Here is a 20,012-nt window from a genome sequence, read left to right on the forward strand (position 1 = left end):
TTATTACTATAGGATAGAATAATAGAATCTTGATCTTACACTAAATACTTTTCTGCTGTTTGCTGTACTTCTGTTTGTATTCCATCAGTTTCCATAGCCTTCTGAATAGGTAATTATTGGAGTGTTGCTGTAACTTCTTCTTTTCATACTAGATGTTCTTATAAATAGGAAATACTATCTAATATATATTGGGATCTGATATTTGTATTGTGCATAATTTCAGTATGTTTCAGTATATTTGATTTTCTTGGAATCAGTTACTATCTATCAGTTTACATCCTTTAGCCAGTGACCCCAACCTTTTGACGCCGGTCCGCACACTGGCGCCGCCACTTTTTGGTGAAAGCCCGGACCTCAGCCAAAAGACTATAACTTCCTCGTGAGCTTTTGGGTAAAAGCTTTCTCCGGAAAGCTCACTGACCCCATCTTTTTGAGACCGGGACTTCCGAAAGCTCCGGCCTTTTACCAAAAGAACCTTGCCGGTCAGCACCCGGTGGGACCCCTGCTTCTGAGGTTATAAGTTCCTTCTGAATTATAAGATCTTTTGGAAAACTTTATTTTTCCATGTCTTTTTCTATTTTCATTATCCTAATATAGCTCTTGTCTCTAGCAACTCTTTGAAACCCTTTGTTAATTTCCTTCCAGAGTCATCCCCCAACTTCTTTGCTTTGGTTTCTCTTCTTGGCAATTACCACCATTTGTTCTGACATCAGTTTTTGTTTTCTTCCGTTTCTTGGGCTTTGACAGTCTCACTTTGTGCTCATCCTTAAGAACTTTGATTTCATTCTCCTGTTCCCAAGGTTACATCTCAATAATGTTCAGGACTTCAAAGCAATGCCTGCTCTTTGAAAATGGCGGATATTCGCTCAGAATCATATTGTGGAAATCGATAAGTTTTCCCCTTCCATTTTAGCTCACACACAAGCAGTTCCTGATCTGTTGCACAGTCAGCAGTGTATAAAGTTCACAAATAAAATAATACAATAATACTTCTTCCATAAATGATAGGCCTCCTCATCTCTCTTTACGCTCAGTGGTTCTCTTGGAGTAGCATTTCTTACATTTTTCAGTGCCAATCTATCTGTATTTATGATGAACACCTGTGACTGCTTCTTTACAAACAGTACAAGTACTAAAACAAGATTTAATACTACTGTATATCTTTCCTTGCTGATCCTAACCCCAAATGAAAGGAAGAAAGGATGGACATCAGGCTAGCCATCATATCCATAAAAACATTCACTGCTACTGAAACAACAGATGCAATTCAATTGGGTCTGAACAAAATCTTTGGAGAGCAACTGTTACCTAATGTATTGAACAGCACACAGAGATCTTACCCTAAATCAGACTTGAGGTATTCTAACTGCATCATGCATATTTCTCCTAGTTGGTGGGATGTAGGGAACAGTATTGCGGCTTGCAAAATAGCATCTATATTATATGTTCTGGGTAGCATAGGAGAGCCAGCTTGATGTACATAGTGATTAAGACACCAGGGTAGGAACCAGGAGACTGTGAGTTCTGGTAGTACCTTAGGCACAAAGCCAGCTAGATGATTTTGGGCCAATTACTCCCTCTCAGTCCTAGAAAGAAGGCAGTGGCAAACCACTTTTGAAATCTTGTTAAGAAAACTGTAGTACAAATGGATTCCAGGAGTCAATACTGACCTGAAGGCAGAAAGAAAGAAAGAAAGAAAGAAAGAAAGAAAGAAAGAAAGTAAGAAAGAAAGAAAGAAAGAAAAAAAAAAAAAAGAGAGAGAGAGAGAGAGAGAGAGGTAAGAGAAAGAGAAAGAGAAAGGAAAAAAGGAACAAGGGAAAGGAAGAGAAAAAAGTAGCAGAAGATAATGTGAAGGTTGCTGGAGATAAAACATGACTTTACTTTTGCTTATAGTACATGAAAAATGTGCCTAAACTCTACTACCAACACTGTTGTTGAGTAACACTGTTAGAAGGAAATGCAACATTTGGCATGACCATGAATAAGGATGTGACCTAGTCTATATCTTCCCTATCTTACAAAAAAGCATTTAGGGGAGATTATAAGAGGTCTGAATGGAGATGGTGTGAGCTTGTGATGATCTTGTCTGATTATTTATTAATTATTTATTAGTTTCAATGAATTATTAACAAATTCTAAGCCACTTTGGTCATAGCAGACTCTGAGCAGCATCTATACATGCTAAAGTGATTGATAAAAATAAGTTCCAAAATATTCCAAACACCTTTAGCAACAATTCACATACTCTAATGGTATATGGGTAACAGATAACAGATTAGGAGGCAAGAGGAAGAACCAAACTGGTCAACCAGCAGTAAAAAAAGATTTCTAAGTACACAGAAAGAAAGGAGATACGAGAGGCATTTCAGAAAGAACCGTCCCTGGTTTTCTGGAGAATAAAAGAAGAGGAGGATAAATACTTTCAATCTTACAAGATTCTAATAGTGTAAATATACAATAACAATAGAGCTATATTCATAGTTGTACTTCTTATCTGGGCTATTTTGAAGGACTCACATTCTCCTGCAGGAGAGAACTTGATAACACATCAAATCCCAAAGTCAGGGTAAAAGCTATAAAAGATCCTTTATAGCTTTTTCAATAACTCAGGAGAAGAACACAATTTAATTGTTCCTGGCAAAACAATAAAGAAAGAATTAGTGATGGAAAACAGGTCAATAAAAGGTTCTGAATATAGGACAGGGCAGTTTTTGGTAACGTCAAAAGTGGATCTTGGAAAAAAAAGAGAGGGGAGAAAAGAAAAAAAATGTGAAAGAAATTAAAATAGAACAACTTCAGTAAAGGAAGGGTCTTGTATGAAATACATTAGAAGGATTTACCTCCCAGTGAATGAATGAAAAATGGATATAAACATAGAGGATGAATAACATGCTTCTACACTGCAGTGTAGTTAGTATATGATAAAATGGATAAACTTGAATTATTGAAGGTTTTGCATGAATAAAGAGCTGAAAGTCTGATTATCGAGTATGGTAAGAGTGACACATGATTGAGGAAAAAAATTAAATAAAATAATAAAAATAGGTCCAAAGCCCTATAGTGACTTTTCATCACACCATTTATGGTTGTCTGGGAGACATACTGTATATACTTGAGTATAAGCCTAGTTTTCAGCCCAAATTTTGTGCTGAAAAATCCCCTCGGCTTATACTCGAGTCAATCCCCTCTGAAAAAAAATGGTGTGGAGTCGCGGCCTCCGGCGGCAGCGACTCCCAACAGCCCAGCCGGGAAGGGAAGGCAAAAGCGCTTTGCCTTTCCTTCCCGAGGCGGCGGGACTGGGGCGCGCCGGCGGATAGTGACTCCTGACTCAGGGGCCTCCGAGGGAGGGGAAGAGAGTGACTCCTGCCTCCCGCTGTCATCATCATCTTCTTCTTTTGGGTTAGTGAATCAATTAAACCTTTCATGATAGTGAGATCGTTTCCCAAATTAATTATTTTTATTTTTGAAATTTACCAGTAGCTTGCATTTCCCACCCTCGGCTTATACTCGAGTCAATAAGTTTTCCCAGGTTTTTTTGTGTAAAATTAGGTGCCTCGGCTTATATTCGGGTCGACTTATACTCGAGTATATACGGTAATTTACCTTCAGTCCCTTCTCCCTTTAGCCCTGTTCTGAGGGAAACACAATAAAATTAAGCTTGATACCACTCAATCTACTTCACAGGGTTGTCCCAAAGGTGCCTTTTAAGAGGCAACTGGCCTTTTTTTTTCTCCCTTGAAGACATTTCATTTCTCATCCAAGAAGCTTCTCCACTATTTAATCAGAACTGAAGAAAGCTTCTTGGATAGGAAGCAAAACGTCTTCAAGCAAAAACAAAGAAAGTCTGGTTGCCACTTGAAAAACCACCTTTGGGACAGCCATGACCTGGATGATTGAGAATCTCCATAGACACCTTTCAGGATTGTTGTTGTGAGGAAAATAAGAGGAGGAAGGTGTGTTGCATATGTTGGCTGCCTTATTTGTGAAAACAATAAAGGCAAGATTCAAATAAATAAATAGATGGCTCATGTGGAAAATACACTTATTAATCATCTCAGCTTACTTTCTGTTATTTTATAAACGCTTCCAGATTAATCATGCAAGTCTCTGGTTTTATTCATACATTTCCTTACTGCTTTGCCTGTCAACTTTCGTTATGAGAGAAAATGTGTGAAAGGGACAAAAAAAGGCAGAATTGCTCTGTGATTTTTTTTTTCTTTTTGGTTTGGTGAGCAGCATTTAAAGTCATCCCTCTGGAAATGCCACATTCTACGTTTTTGGCAATTCACTATTTATGACAAGAAATCTCAGGCCTTTTTACATGTTTGATTTGTTCAGCAGTGGCAGCCAACATTGTATAAACATCTTCCGTTCTAAATGCTGTTTAGGGCATGCTTGGGTAGATACTGAGTATTTTATTATCTGTTTTGACATTTATATCCAATTCTTCTTGCTAAGTACAGTTTCAAATCCTCCCAAGCATTTTGTAATTGTGTTAGAAATAACTTCCCTGCAATGATCAGCTTTGTAGCAGCTGGCACCAGCACCTCTCCTTCTCCAACTCTGGGTTATAAAAAATTGCTGGTTGATGGTTTTGTAGCAAAGCACTTACAAATGTCTCTGGGAAGTTGAAAACGGAAATACGGTATCTGCCAGATTCTGGAGCTTTAAGGGGTGATGGGAATCACAACAGAAAGTCACATATTGTGCAATACAAAATCCTGTGCTTGATTTCGATTTTCTTTGTAGGAGGTGGATCTTCCGAACTTTCTGGAAATTACCAGAAATAGAGCACTTCAGGGCCACTTAGAACATAGAATAACAGAATTGGAAGGAACCTTGAAGGTCTTCTAGTCCAACCCCTTGCTCGATAAGGAGACCCTATTTCATTTCAAATAAATAGTTGTCCAGTCTCTTTTGGTGATGGAATCATCCACAACTTCTGAAGGCAAGTTTTTCCATTGGTTGATTGCTCTCACGGTTAGGAAATCTCTTTCTAGGTTGCTTCCCTCCTTGGTTAGTTTCCATCCATTGGTTCTTGTCTTGCTGCTTTGGAGAATAGTTTGGACCCCTCCTTGTTTTTGTAGGAGCCCCTCAAATATCAGAACACCACTATCATGTCTCCCTTTTTCTTTCTTTTCACTAAACTAAATTGCTGTAACCGTTCTTCATACGTTTTAGCCTCTAGTCCCCTAATCATTCCTGTTGCTCTTCTCTGCTCTTTTCCAGAGTCTCATCATCTTTTTTTATATTGTAGTGATCAGAACTGGATGCGGTATTTCCAGTGTGGTCTTACTAAGGCTTTGTAAAGCAGTACTAGAACTTCACGGGATCTTGATTGCGTCCCTCTGTTAATGCAGCCTAGGATTGCATTGGCTGGTTACAGTGCTGTATTTTTGGAAATGAAGATAATACTAATTTGAATTTACAGTGGTAACTTTAGAATCCAGCAATGTCCTTTCCGGTTTCTTGGAAATCTTTCCAGCAAGTTGGAAAGCAAGAAAACTATTGAAGCTATGTACCAGCAGGTTTGGCTTGAAGATTGTTTACACATCAGTAGGGAACTACTCAGAAAGCTCAAACTGCCCAAGGAGCTGCTGATACAGTTCTACAGAGGAATGATTGAGTCTATCATCTGCACCTCTATAACTGTCTGGTTTGGTTCTGCAACCCAACAAGACAGACACAGACTTCAGAGAGTAATTAGGACTGCAGAAAAAGCAATTACTACCAACCTGCCTTTCACTGAGGACCTGTATACTGCACAAGTCAAAAAGAGGACTGTGAAAATATTTACAGACCCCTCACATCACGGACATAAACTGTTTCAACTCCTACCCTCAAAATGACGCTATAGAGCACTGCACACCAGAACAACTAGACACAAGAACAGTTTTTCCCCGAACGCCATCACTCTGCTAAACAAATAATTCCCTCAACACTGTCCAACTATTTACAAAGTCTGCACTACTATTACTATTAATCTTCTCATCACTCCTTATCACCCATCCCCTCCCACTTGTGACTGTTTCCTAGTATGATTTGATTGTTTATTGTACCCTATGACTATAAATGTTGTACCTTATGATTCTTGACAAATGTATCTTTTCTTTTTATGTACACTTGAAACCATATGCACCAAAGACAAATTCCTTGTGTGTCCAACCACACTTGGCCAATAAAGAATTCTACTCTATTCTATGTAATACTTGTCAGCCTCCTGGCCACAGAAGCTAATGTACAATATTTATCAGTTGTGTTTGATCAAAGATGACCCAACTTTTATAGCTTTATATTCTTCTCTTACGGAGTTGACACATCAATGCAGATAAAGACACTCTGTATACAAGTAGTCCTTGATTTATAACAATTCATTTAGTGACCGTTCAAAGTTACAACGGCACTGGAAAAAGGGACCTATGGCCGTTTCTTACTCTTATGACAATTGTAGCATGTGATTTATATTCGGATGCTTGACAATTTGCTCATATTTATGACGGTTGCAGTGTCCTGGGATCAAGTGATCACCTTTTGCAACCTTCTGGCAATATCAATGGAGAAACGAGATTCACTTAACAAATCTGTTACCAATTTAACTGCAGTGATTCACTTAGCAAACATGGCAGGAAAAGTTATAAAATGGTGCAAAACTTACTTGACAAATTTTTCACTTAGCAACATAAATTTTGGGCTCGATTATGGTCATAAGTTGAGGACTACCTATATATTTGGATGCCTCCAACATGAAATATATGATATGTCAGATGTGTTGTTACTTTAAATAATCTTGGCGTCATTAATCACATCTGAAATTGATCCCTGTTGAAAGAAAATGTAAGGAACAGAATCAGTATCTATTTTCCATAATTTCCAGTTGTTTTTATTTATCCATTCACTATTTGATTTAATTGCTTGCATCATTTATTAGCTAGGCTTTCTCTGTTTAGCTAAAACAGTTGTGATTGCAATCTACCCTGTTTCTCCAACAATACGGCCTCCCTCAATAGGAAGTCCCAGCATGTTTTATAGGCATGAAATGAAATTAAGCCCCTCCCCCCAAATTAAGGCCTATATTAAAACATGCGAAATGGTGGGGAATGGTGGTGGTGGGGGCTTGCCATTAGGAAGTACTCTTGTTGCACACCCGGATATGGTGCTGCCTGTGTTGACCCCGATACAAAGTGCCCCACCAACGCCGAGGTCAACATCCAAGCCGTCGCCGCCCACCCACCCGAAGATGCAAGGGGGGGGGAATTAAGTCACCCCCGAAAAGACAACCTAGCCATTTTTTCGGGGCTCAAAAAAAAAAAAAAAGACTCAGCCTTATTATATGAGAAACACGGTACTTTAGGCTTAATTTTATAATAATGTATTTAACTTCCTGGCTGGCTGCACTACGTTTTGCATAGCATTTTTTTTTTAGCACTCTGAATATTTAAGGCAATAGAATGGTTTTTAAGCCTCCTTTAACCTCCAAAACAATTGAAAAAAGGAGGCTAAGATTCTTGGCTTGTTTACTTGAGGGGGGGAAGGTCTGTGTGAACTTCAGAAGTGCCATTGCTGGGCTAAAAGTTACCTGTGGGCCACGTTTTTGGTACGCTCACCTATTTTGTGAATTTTTTTCATGGTAACCAAGACAAATAGATGCTTATGTATTTATTTAGTAATTCTGTAATAACAGAACATATGGGTGCTTAAATCTATTGCAAAAACAATATGTCTGTGTACTATTCTAATTATTTTAGTTTAATACTAGAAAGTGGAACCACATTTGTGCCAACAAGTAAACAAAAGACAGATGAAGATCTGATAAAGATTGGTGGAAATATATGCATTTGTAGACTTACATTTCTGTACAGGGATGTTAGCATGCAGATCTATAGAGACATTCATGAAGGGATAATCAAAATCAAGATAGTAACTATGATGACACAACTGTGGCTGCCATCTTGACTTTTTTTACCTCTTCCTACACTCTTGCATGCTTACCCAACCCTGTAGCTCAGTTTTGAACTTTGTTGAACATGGAAGAATTTGTAGGATTTCTAAAAAGTCTTCTATATAATGAATTGCTTTAAAGACACCTGTCTTTGTTTTCTTTGAGATTTTTCTTTCAAGATGTATTGTTAAGAGGTTTAAGCAACACTTTGAAGGGGAAAAGGTGTGTGTGTTTGCATAGGACAAATCACTAACTTCTTAAAGTTATTGTAGCTTTTCCTGGGACTATTTAGCAGCCCCACACAGTTGCAGAGGAGTCTCAGGAAAATATCTTTTTGATTTAAGGAGTTGCTGACTGATGACGTGTATGTTCTGAAGCACTTCCCTCAGGGGTGGGATTCTACCAGTTCCCACCTATTCGCTAGAGCTGGTTGTTAACATTCTAAGCAGTTCAGAGAACTGGTTGTTAGAAGAAATTACTGGCCTAATCCTGTAAGGAAGGCAGGAAGGAAACATTCTGGTGTTGCTTACAGAAACTGCCTCTCCGTTAACCCTTATTGCATTCTTGGCAGGACTAGACTTCCTGTCTCAGGAACATCTCTGGAGTTTTTTTCCCCTCCTTTTCCTGGTACTTTGCTTGTGTGGAGTGACCATTCAAAGTTACAATGGCACTGAAAAAAGTGACTTATGACCATTTTTCACACTTACGACTGTTGCAGCATCCCCACAGTCATGAGAGGCCAGGCGAGGAGATGCACGCCTCGATGTGATATTGAATTGGCCACGCCCAGCCAATAACATGACCACCAAGCCACGCCCACCAACTAAGCCACACCCACAGAACCGGATGTTAAAAAATTTGAATCCCACCCCTGACTTCCCCCCCTTCAAATCCCAAAACTTGCACCATCTCTTGTATTTATATATGACCTTTTTGTTAAAAGTTTAGATTAAAAAAAAACTTTTGGACTGTAAATAAAAATTGCATAGAAATAGTTGCTGTGTTTTATTGATTGTATGGATGTTTATTGATTGCCGATGCTTATACATATTAATTGTAGATTATCATATATAATATAGGTAGATAGATATATAGATATATAGATAGATAGATATAGATATATATATATAGAGATATGTATAGAGATATATATAGAGATAGATAGAGAGATAGATAGAGATAGATAGATAGATAGATAGATAGATAGATAGATAGATAGATGATAGATAGATATTATATCTATATAAAATATCTATCTAAAATACCAATACATATTGTATTAAGTATAGGTGTGTGTACAGGGGTGGGATTCAACCGGTGTTACTACCAGTTCGGTGACTATATTTTGTGCGCGCATGCGGCTTCTGCGCATGCACGCCTGATGCACGCTATGCGCGTGTGTGAAAAAAACCTTAAGCTGTGCTGCCCGGACAGCTGAAAAGCGCTGCGCATGGATGCATAGCGTTTGAAAAGCTTCTTTTTTCCTGCTTTTTCAACCTCAGCTGTGACGTGCAAAGTAGCTGAGGTTGAAAAAACAGGAAATAAAGGACAGGTAAGAGCCTGGGTGGGCAGGTGGGCCAAACAGCAGCAGACACAGAACCGGTTCAGTGTCTGCTGCTCTTTAGAGCTACCGGTTCTATAGAGCCGGGCAGAACTGGTAGCATCCCACCCCTGTTGTGTGTATATTAAATTTAGGGCACAAATGTTTTCCACTTAGTTTGCAAGTTTGTAGTGTAGGTTGTAGGTTGAATATACTGTAGTTGGCATGCTATTAAAAAAGAAGGTTGGAATTGGATCAGATTTAGATTAGATTGAATTAGATTAGATATGGTAACAGGATTATATACTCTGTTTTGATCCAATTCTTCTCGGGTTTCCCAATTAGAAGCAACCAGCAGGAACATTTTTAATCACCACCTTTCATTAGTGCATTAGCTATATCACTTTCTGAGAAAACATAACCTTAAAAGTGTGCCTTTTATGTCATGGGTTGACTATCATAAAAAGAAGGACCATGAATTGTCTGGAAACTTTGGTTGATACAATAATTTGATAGACAGGAGATCTTGAGCGGAATCCAAAAGGCAATATTATTCCTATTCTTAAGGCACCGTACTAGATGCCAATTTATTTCTTGGCAAAATATACATTTGTGATTATTCCCTTTAAATCTCTAAATCAGGGGTGTCCAACCTTAGCAAATTTAAGATTGGTGGACTTCAACTCCCAGAATTTCCAATGGCTTGGGAATTCTGGAAGTTGTAGTCCACAAGTCTTAAAAGTTGCCAAGGTTAGACACCCCTGCTCTAAAAGTTTAAGGTCCAGGTTCTTTCTATATGAACCTATAGATTCATTGACAAAATAAGGGGGTCTCCTATAGTTGCTATAAGTTTGCCTGATACCAACTCTGGGTCCTACCTTCTTTGTTGGGTTCCCAGCTCTTTGGCTTGTATTCTGCAGAATTGGGCAAACATTTTTTTTATAGAAGGTTAATAAATATGTTAGATTGATAAACATTTTTTTGAACAGGTGTTTTAATGGCTGATTAATTGCTGATTTCAATTATTAATTGCATCTACTTTGAGACTAATTTAACATACTATACCACCAGCAATAGGTGGTCTAGCATGCTAAATTACTATACCACCAGCAATTGGTGGTCTAGCATGCTAAATTATTTAAAGTGTTGTTTTGTGTAATTATTTAAATTTATTGGGTGGTATTTGCTTGCACCCAAAGAACAGATTCGATCATGCTTTTTAAATACTTTTATGGACAGGTGTCTAACAGGTGTAACTTCACAGAAATATCATGATGCAAGGCCAAAAATTATACCCAGTTAATGAAATGGGGATATCTTTCAGTGCCAAACATTGTTGATTTATTATGACTTTGTATGCCTCTTTCTTTAGAAAATTGACATTTATTGTAATTTCCACTGACGCTGATCTGCTACTACATTTAGTAATAGCCAATGTTCTCAGCTTCTGAAAAGATGGCAAGAAAATAATATATATTTATATTCCAAAAAGAGATGATATTTTTGGAGCTTATGATCCAGATTTTATATTTCAAGATAGCCTTTCCTATGTTAATCCTGCCCAGATGTGATGGAATACAGTTCTCTGAATTTTAGTCAGTATGCTCAAAGTAATCCCAACAGAGTAACAGAACAACAGTGTTGGAAGGGACTTTGAAGGTCTTCTAGTCTGATCCCCTGCTTATCTGGAGTATCCCAGGCTATCCCCCTCTCTTCCCATCAGGAGAGGGGAAGCATATCAATTCTACCCAATTTTTTTCAACCTATTACATTTGTCATACTCCCATCAAAAGCATGGTGGTGACCAGTTTTTGATGAAATGAACTTCTCATTGAACTTTTTTGATGGTGGCAGGATAAGTTGAAGCCTCAATTCTCATGAATATTTTTTTTTTTGGGGGGGGGATGGGAAACTCTTAAATTGATTACAAAGTCTTTGGCAGTCTTCTTCAACCCGTTGTTCTCGTAAAGTGTTGAATTGCAAAGTTTATCATCCTGAGTCAACATGGATTTGAGAAAGATTGGTGCATGATATGAATGCTCCCTGTGCCTTCACATGAATGAAACATACAACCAACAATCATATTTTGTAATACGGTACACTAGGGCATTAGTGGCACTTGATTTTTCTGTTTGGGGGCAAATCTAAGCTGAGTAGAACAACTTTCTGCAATACGAATGCCCTTCAAACGTGTGGACTTTGCATGCATCGTTTTTAGCAATGGGTTTGTTTTCTGTGGAATTCTGACTGTTGAAGTCCATGCATTTAGAGGGCAACTGGGTTGGAGAAGGCTGAACTTTAGGCAGGATGAAAACTTTCTTTAAAAAGCAGGTAAGTAAAAAAAACAACCACAAGGCTACCTTTTCAGGAAAGAATGAATCTGCACTTGTTGGAATACTTCATTTTAAATCTCTGTTAGTCTACACCAGTGGTCTCCAACCTTGGGAACTTTAAGACTTGTGGACTTCAACTCCCAGAGTTCTTCAGCCAGCACTATCAACAATGTGCAATGATTAACTAGTGTTTCTATTATCATGGTCATTGTTGCTGTTTTGAATTTGCTTTCATGACAACTCTTTGTGGTGCAATAGAACCAATTTCTAGTTACTGGAAATAATAGCATCCATTTTACACCAGGGTATCAATGCAGATTGCTTTTATGCGGGTTCTCATCCCCCCCCAATATATTGGGGGGGGGGAGAGGGAAATTTTGTAGCAACATTAGATTAAAAAAAAACTTTCTTCTTCCTCTTCCTTCTCTTCCTCTTCTTTTTTATCTATTTTTTCTTTCTTTCTTTCTTTTCAGAAGGTAACAGGGGCATCTGGTGGAGCTTTACCAAAAAGGAGAAACCTCAAGCTATTTTTAGGTATTGTAAAGAGCTGTTTTCACACCCTTCTTCTGACTAACCTAGGTGCATGCATTTTTATGTTTTGAGTTTTGATTCACACTGGTTTGACTTCAAATTCTATAGCTGATAGAGGAGGCTTTATATATATATATATATATATATATATATATATATATATATATATATATATATATATATATATATATATATATATATATTTTAAAATTATAATTTTTAAATAAAATTATAATTTTTAATAATTTTTAAATAAAATAATTTTTAAATAAAAAAAATCACTTTATAAGCTGCAGTCCTGTGTAGAGGGATTCCCTCATTGCATGTACTCTACAAACACTTTGCATGACTTAGTAAACTCAATCACGAATCCTTTCTTTGTGTAGCTGAGAACACAAGCCCTTTGTTCTGAATAAATCGATAACATGTTTTCTGTCTTTCTCAGTGCTAAGAATTTGGTGGCTTTTGTTGGGATTAAAGGCGGTGTCGATAATCCACATTTGCTTTTCTGAAATCAGCAGGCTGTAACTTGGTAGAGGTCACTATATGTGTGTATGTGCTTGTGAATTATATGTTTTGGTTATGACCCTTTTTATTGATAGTTTCCTCTGCCTTTTTAAGAGATAAAGAAGCAATGAGACACTTCAGAAGAAAGGAACTGGGTGAAAAAAAATATGAAAAGCTATGGCAAGTTTTGAGGTTTAGGGATCAGCTAGAATAATTGTGCATTTTATTTTCTGTCACATCCCATTTCTTTCTCTCTCAAATTTTTTTCCATCCCATTTATGAAGACATTTCTGGATTCTAGTAAGTTCTTATGTTAAAGCCGGGGTCGAAAGAGGAATTCAGCAAAATAAAATAAAATTCATGCCTACTGTTCAGCTTCAATATAGAATTTATTTATTTATTAAATTAAATTTATAAGCCGCCCATCTCACTGTGAAGGGACTCTGCTTGTTGTGGAGCTGTTCAAGATGGGCTTTTCAAAAGAAAGAGGCAGCAACTTTAATTTAGCATCACAAACTATGCAGGGGATTCAAAGCCAGACTTTTAAGAAGTAAGAACCCAGGTTCCTTTGGTGAACAAATCCATTATTTTCGCTTTTACACTTGTTCGAAAATATTTAATCCTCAAGTTTTTTCACCTACCTAATGAAGAAATGAGTGTATTTTGGATCTCATCAAAAAATGAAGGGTACTTACTTGCTTTATGTAAATTCAATTAAGATGATTTGAAAGTCAAATGATTATGGGGGTGGGATAGAGAGTTAAAGTTATGATGGCACTGAACAAAGTGACCTATGGCTGGTCCTCACACTTACGACCAATGCAGTATCCTTATAGTCACGTGATCATAATTTGGTTGCTTGGCAACCACTGTGCATTTATAAGGGTCACAAGTGCCCTATGGTTATACGGTTGCCATTCATGTTGTTCACATATCAAGCAAAGTCAATGGGGAAGCTGGCAGGGAAGATCACAAGCAGCGATCACGCAACATCAAACTCAACAACCACAACACTTAATGACAAAGTTTCCAGTCCCTATTGTGGTTTCGAGGTCTACCTGTATTCTAAAGATAAAGAAAGACGTTAGGATTTGGGTGCTGTACAGATCTATGATGCAACTAACAGTTTTACTAAATATAGCAAAACCTTTGAAAAATTATAATGATAAAAGGAGGGATATTGGTTTAAAACCAAAAGCCCTATTTATTCCTCCTGGTTTTAGCCCACTTGTACCCTGAAAACTCCGTAAAACCATTAATTGAGGTTTTTTATAAAAGATAACAGCCCTCTTTATTTATTTTATAATTTGAACACTTATCAAAGGCATTTTTCCCTCTCTTGGACAATTATTGCTTTTTTCTCGACCAAAAAAAGCCTCTATGTTAAAATTGATCCTGAAAAACTGGTTTGAAGGTAGTTCAAAACTAGTTGATCAAGTGTGAAAGAAACTTGGATGTAAGATTGTTGGAGGCAATATGCTGATTCTGTAAACCCCTTAGTGCTGTAAAGCGCTGTGAAGCAGCATATAAGTCTAAGTCAGGGTATCAAACTTGTGACAACATGTTGCAGTGGCCAGCACTTGATGCATTTGGCCCGCGTGCTATTACTATTTGAAGGAACATACAGAAAATACTTGGATATAATACGCATTTGAGGGAACATACAAAAATACAATATATTTCTATGGAGGTTTAAATAGACTCTTGCTTAATTTTTTTCAGGTTTGACCAATACCTCAGAAAATGCATGTTTCTAGAGAATCCCCTTAGGTCAGAAATGTACCCACTGTTGTCAAATAGTAAAGTTAAGTCAAGAGAACAACGCTCCCTGCTCTTGAGGTTATATAGTAAAGAATGAGTTTGCTGTCTGTTTTGATTCTTTGAAATTTTCCTAAAGAGCAACAGCTGCAGTGCAGAAAGGAAAAAAAAAGGGATTTAATCCTCCCAGGCTGTGGGGAAAAAAACCCTTCCAGATTTTTCAGAAAGTATTATAACGCCCACAAATTAAGTAGAGAAAAGGCCAATGGAAAAAGCAATGTTACATTTTAATTTGGTTTTTCATGTACTCAGATAAAAGCTTGCATAGAATTCAAGTCTTCCTGAGACCGTAATTAAGCACACGCTTAGTCCAAACAACTCTTGTTTTATTCCAGCGCTGGGAATTATGCTCATTCCCAGCCCATAATGAGTCCCAAACAGTGTCTCGAGATAACCACCTACCTTTATCCCCTTTGAATTGCTGCCAACAACTGTGCCAAATTAACTGTAAAAAAACAACCCAAGTACAAAGTCCACACAGAGCTTCAAGGTATAATCCGAACAGAGCAAGCGACTTTGCTTCCTGCAAAGGTTTCTCTACCTTTGTACTTCCTTTATACCCTAGGGGAGGGGCAATCACCTCCAAGCCTTACTACTGAGTCTCCCCTTTTGTCTTGGCTGGTCTTGCCTTCTAGCAGCTCTGTGCACACGCATACTGGGAACAGGCTCCCCTTGTTCCTCTGCCTCACTGCTGCCAGACTCTGGAGCACATAACTCCAAGATGATCCTAGCCCCATCTCTGCATTGGACGCAAGACCCTCATTCGAGTCCTCTCTAGACTCCCGGACTGGTCTCTGTTCTTCCCCACTGTCCGCTTCCACTGCCGTCTGTACAGGCTGCCTGGCGAACTACAACATCAGGAAGTTTTTCCTCTGATTAACTTAATGTTACCGTCAATAGTCTGCTGATTGATTGGTCTGCCTGCCTTGAAACCTACTCATATCAGTGGGATGTGGAATTATCAACTGCTAGGAATTACCAAGGAGATAACCAAACTGTGGGAAGCGCCCCCCCCTCCAAGAATGAAATATTTTAGGGAATATTAAAAAAGGCAGAATATTATATTTCCCTAAAGGAGAAATGGAGAAACATGTTTTTGGAGGCAGAAAGCAGCCCCCAGTCTTTCTTAAGAGCCCATGGCAGATGCCAGCACTTAAAGAGATAAAGAGCTTATTGAAAGAGGAAGTCAACTATCTAGATCAGTGGTCGGGGAACAGGGGTAAATTACCCCAAATGGGGTAAAACTGAAAATCCTGGGGGTAATGAGGACGGTCGTGCTGGCGCGACCGTTCTCATTACTCCCAGGCATTTTATTTCCGACATTCTGTTTGTATAGTTTACATACACAAGGACCTTCCTTTCAAATCAAGGGGGTAACGTCGGCGTTTATAAATTTTTTGGGGGGTAAAAGGTAAAAAAGTTCCCTGACCCCTGATCTAGATGGCTCCATTCATAAGCAAATCAAATACTGCCAGCAGAGGACAGGATATTTCGAAACTCCTTGCAGCAGAGTTTGACAGCTAGCAAAAGCAGATGGTAGGATTAGAACAAGCAGCCCCTCACCCAACACCATCCAATGGATGAAAGCCATTAGCCACAATAGGAATTAACCAGTACCCTCTTTAGAAACACAAACCCCTTCATTGCACCACCTCCCAGAACAGTTCGAAGTTCAAAGTCACAGAAACCTATAAAGTTCCATTCACTCATTCAACCATTTGGCCAGCTGCCCCAGAACCAAAAACCCGGGTGTCTCTGTTCATCAATAAATGGACCTTCTTTCCAATCAGCCTCCAGCCTCCATTTTATTTCCCAGTTTGGAACTGAACCAGATGGATTTTCCTTCCAACTGGCAGGCCAAGCTACTTTATACAATTAGAGAGCAAACCCCACACGCAGTAGCACTGATGTTACTTAGTTGGGTAATGAGACGTCTGCAAGAAAACAACCAAGCCCAGTGAGCATCAAAGGCCACATCTCGGATATTCAAGCTTGTGACAATTCATTAAATACAAACTAGCAATAGTTAATATTGTTTGCAATACCTTGCCATTCTTAACATTTACACTTTTTAAAGGGCAGCAAAGGGACAGAAAATGATGTTGTGACTAACTGTCCCACTATCTAAATATGGGATCAGATTTCAGTTCCATTCCACTTATTGAGTGGCAGACATGAACCTTTTACCCAGACTTCACTTATCCAAGCCCTACAATTTTGTAATCTTATTGAAACATTTGTGAATTATGTGCTTTCCCCCTTGGCTCTTAATAGTGCCCAGAAATGGCAACCTCTATTTGCATAGTTCTATCCTGGTTTGACCTTTTTTCAGCTCTTCACCATTATAAATGTATTTTGGAAAGCTGCAGAGAGGAGGAGGAGGAGGAGGAAGAGAAGGATTATGTGATTTATTTATTTTTATTCAGGTCAAAGGTGCATCTATTTGAGGGACGGGGCAATAGGTTAACTATAGATCTCTGTTCAGACCTACATTTTAGTAATCATGAAAATAAAATCATAGGCTCATTTAACCCAGGAGTGGGTACTTTAACTGGCAGGAGCTCACCAAAGTTGAAACTCAGTGTTTTCTATGACGGCCTCGTACAGATAATCCAGTGGTGGGATTCAAATTTTTTGACTACGGGTTCTATGGGCATGGCTTGGTGGGCATGGCAGGGGAAGGATACTATAAAATCTCCAATCAGAAGTGGTATTTGCCAGTTCTCTGAACTACTCAAAATTTCCGCTGTCGGTTCTCCAGAACTGGTCAGAACCTGCTGAATACCACCTCTGAGATAATCCTTGACGTATGACCATCATTGAGGCTAAACATTTTGTTGCAAAGCAAAAACAGTGAGTTTCCCCCTCATTTTAAAGACCTTTCTTGCCATAACTGTTAAGTGAACCTCTGCAGTAGTTAAGTTAGCAACACAGTTGTAAAATGAATCTGGCTTCCTCATTGATTTTGCTCGTCAAAAAGTCACAAACACTTGAAAAAAAGATGACCCTGGGATAACTGCAACCATCATAAATATGAGCCAGTTGCCAAGAGACTGAATTTTGACCACATGACTGTGGGGATGCTGTAACAGTCATAAGTGTGAAAAATGGTCATCAATCATTTTTTCAATGCTATTGTAACCTTGAACAGGTCACTAAATGAATGGTTATAAGTTGAGGACTTCCTGTATTCTTTTAAAGGGGAAGTTTCAGGAACTGTGCTAAGTTCAAGCATGGGCTTCCTCTTAATGAATCCATCCATCCATCAATCAGAATAGAGTTGGAAGGGACCTTCAAGGTCTTCTAGTCCAACCCACTTTTCAAACAGGAGAGCCTATAGCATTTCAGACAAATGATTCTCAGGGCTGTAGGGTTTAAACAAATGTCTTCTTTCTACTGCATGGTCATGGCTGGAAATTAAAGCACATAAATCTTGCACCTAATTGAGAATTGTCCTCTTAGAATAGGTCTGTGCAATGTTCTTCAGACCGAGAGATAAATATAGCCAAAATGCAGGCAAAAGTTGATATAATTAATGTAGTTTGGGTATGATTAATGTAATGCAATTAATGTGGCTATTCTCCATGGGTTTAATAAAGTGAGAGTGTGTAATATGTTTTAAGTGTCTACAAGAGTGGGCACCTCTAATTAATAATAATGAACCTCTTTTGTCATATTAAAAATGACAGTATGGGGGCCACTTTGGAGATGTTTGTTTAAATTCTAGGTGCAGAAAATGCAGCTCATATGGCCTGCCAGTATCTATTTTGGATGCCTCGCAATCTGGTAGAAGGATGGATCCCTTTTTACATGCACTTAATTTGGGTGAATTGGTCTCCTATCACATTCGTGTCCCAAAGGTGCTTTTATTTTAAAGGCAACTGGGAGTTTCTGTTTTTTTCTTTGAGACATTTTGCCTGGAAGCTGCTTTGGATCCAACTGCAGAAGCTTCTTAGATGAGAAGCAAAACGTCTTAAAGAAAAATCAGAAACTCCCAGTTGCCTTTAAAATCAAAAGCATCTTTGGGATAATCATGACCTGGATGAATGAGAACCTCCACGGACATCACAATCATGGTCTCCTTAAACCCATGCAGAGAGAGATGGCTAGCTGCCATGAACTGCTGTGGTCGCTTCACTCACAGTCCTTCTATACCTTTGCACAACTCTTAGGAAGGAAATCTTTGAATTTAAATCTAGTTTTCTTTCCTCCCCCCTCATGTTTTGCCACAAATGCAGGGTCTTTTTTGGGGGGGGGGAGGGGTCAACTGAGTATTGATTCATCAGTTGCCTGACATTGTGGAATTGACTGACTGGCTTGTCCCCTGAGCCTGAGACCATGTGCTAAGACAGTGAGACTGGCCCACGTCACCCAGGTGACTTTCATGCCTAAGATGGAACTAGAACTCACAGTCTCCTGGTGATTGGCCCAAAGTCATCCAGTTGGCTTTCATGCCTAAGACGGAACTAGAACTCACAGTCTCCTGGTGATTGGCCCAAAGTCACCCAGTTGGCTTTCATGCCTAAGATGGAACTAGAACTCACAGTCTCCTGGTGATTGGCCCAAAGTCATCCAGTTGGCTTTCATGCCTAAGACAGAACTAGAACTCACAGTCTCCTGGTGATTGGCCCAAAGTCACCCAGGTGACTTTCATGCCTAAGATAGAACTAGAACTCACAGTCTCCTGGTGATTGGCCCAAAGTCACCCAGGTGACTTTCATGCCTAAGACAGAACTAGAACTCACAGTCTCCTGGTGATTGGCCCAAAGTCACCCAGTTGGCTTTCATGCCTAAAACGGAATTAGAACTCATAGTCTCCTGGTGATTGGCCCAAAGTCATCCAGTTGTGGTCATGAAGCTATTACATGGGTTAAGTACTGTACATCATAGTGGTAGAATCCCTGGGAGACCTGGTGCAGGCATGGCTGGCACTCTGTTTCATCCAAAACTTTAATTCACATCAAGGTCTATTATTTTGAATATTTTACTGCTGTGGGCTTTGATTGTCTCTGTTCTCTTTGTAGATTGGCAGATTAGTTGTGAATGGACAAATCAGAGGTATAACCTGATTAACAGATTTAACTCTGAATTTTAGTGGTTTAAGATTCCTACCTATTTGGTACAGGATTGCTTTCCAATTGAAGTAAGATTTGTTTAGAATAGGATTACATAATGACTAGTAACATGCTTGCAGGAACCTCTCTTTGTCTTTTTTTTTTTTTTTTTTAATTCTTCAAAGCATTTATTTTGGGGCTGTGAGTAGAATGAGTGGTGCTACATTTAGCAATGTAAAAAAATTCTAGCAAGATGTATCATAAAGTTCATATTGCTACACGAGACTTTT

At 38.7% G+C, this 20,012-nt stretch overlaps 1 protein-coding gene across 3 annotated transcripts in view; it reads left to right on the plus strand.

Annotated features, from left to right (window-relative positions):
• Positions 1 to 20,012, plus strand: part of USP13 (ubiquitin specific peptidase 13) — a 104,199-nt gene that overhangs the window by 15,862 nt on the left and 68,325 nt on the right. For 2 of the 3 annotated variants that reach the window (XM_087965384.1, XM_087965383.1), the window contains exon 3: positions 12,286 to 12,346. The exons of the other annotated variant lie outside the window; for it this stretch is intronic. In XM_087965384.1, the coding sequence (XP_087821510.1) occupies positions 12,286 to 12,346 (61 nt within the window). The remainder of the gene's footprint in view (positions 1 to 12,285; positions 12,347 to 20,012) is intronic. 3 annotated transcript variants of the gene reach the window in all.

The sequence above is a fragment of the Notechis scutatus genome, chromosome 4 (genome assembly GCF_049901735.1).
Source record: "Notechis scutatus isolate UNSWTSFEM ecotype Mainland chromosome 4, rNotScu1.2, whole genome shotgun sequence".
Classification (NCBI taxonomy): domain Eukaryota; kingdom Metazoa; phylum Chordata; class Lepidosauria; order Squamata; family Elapidae; genus Notechis; species Notechis scutatus.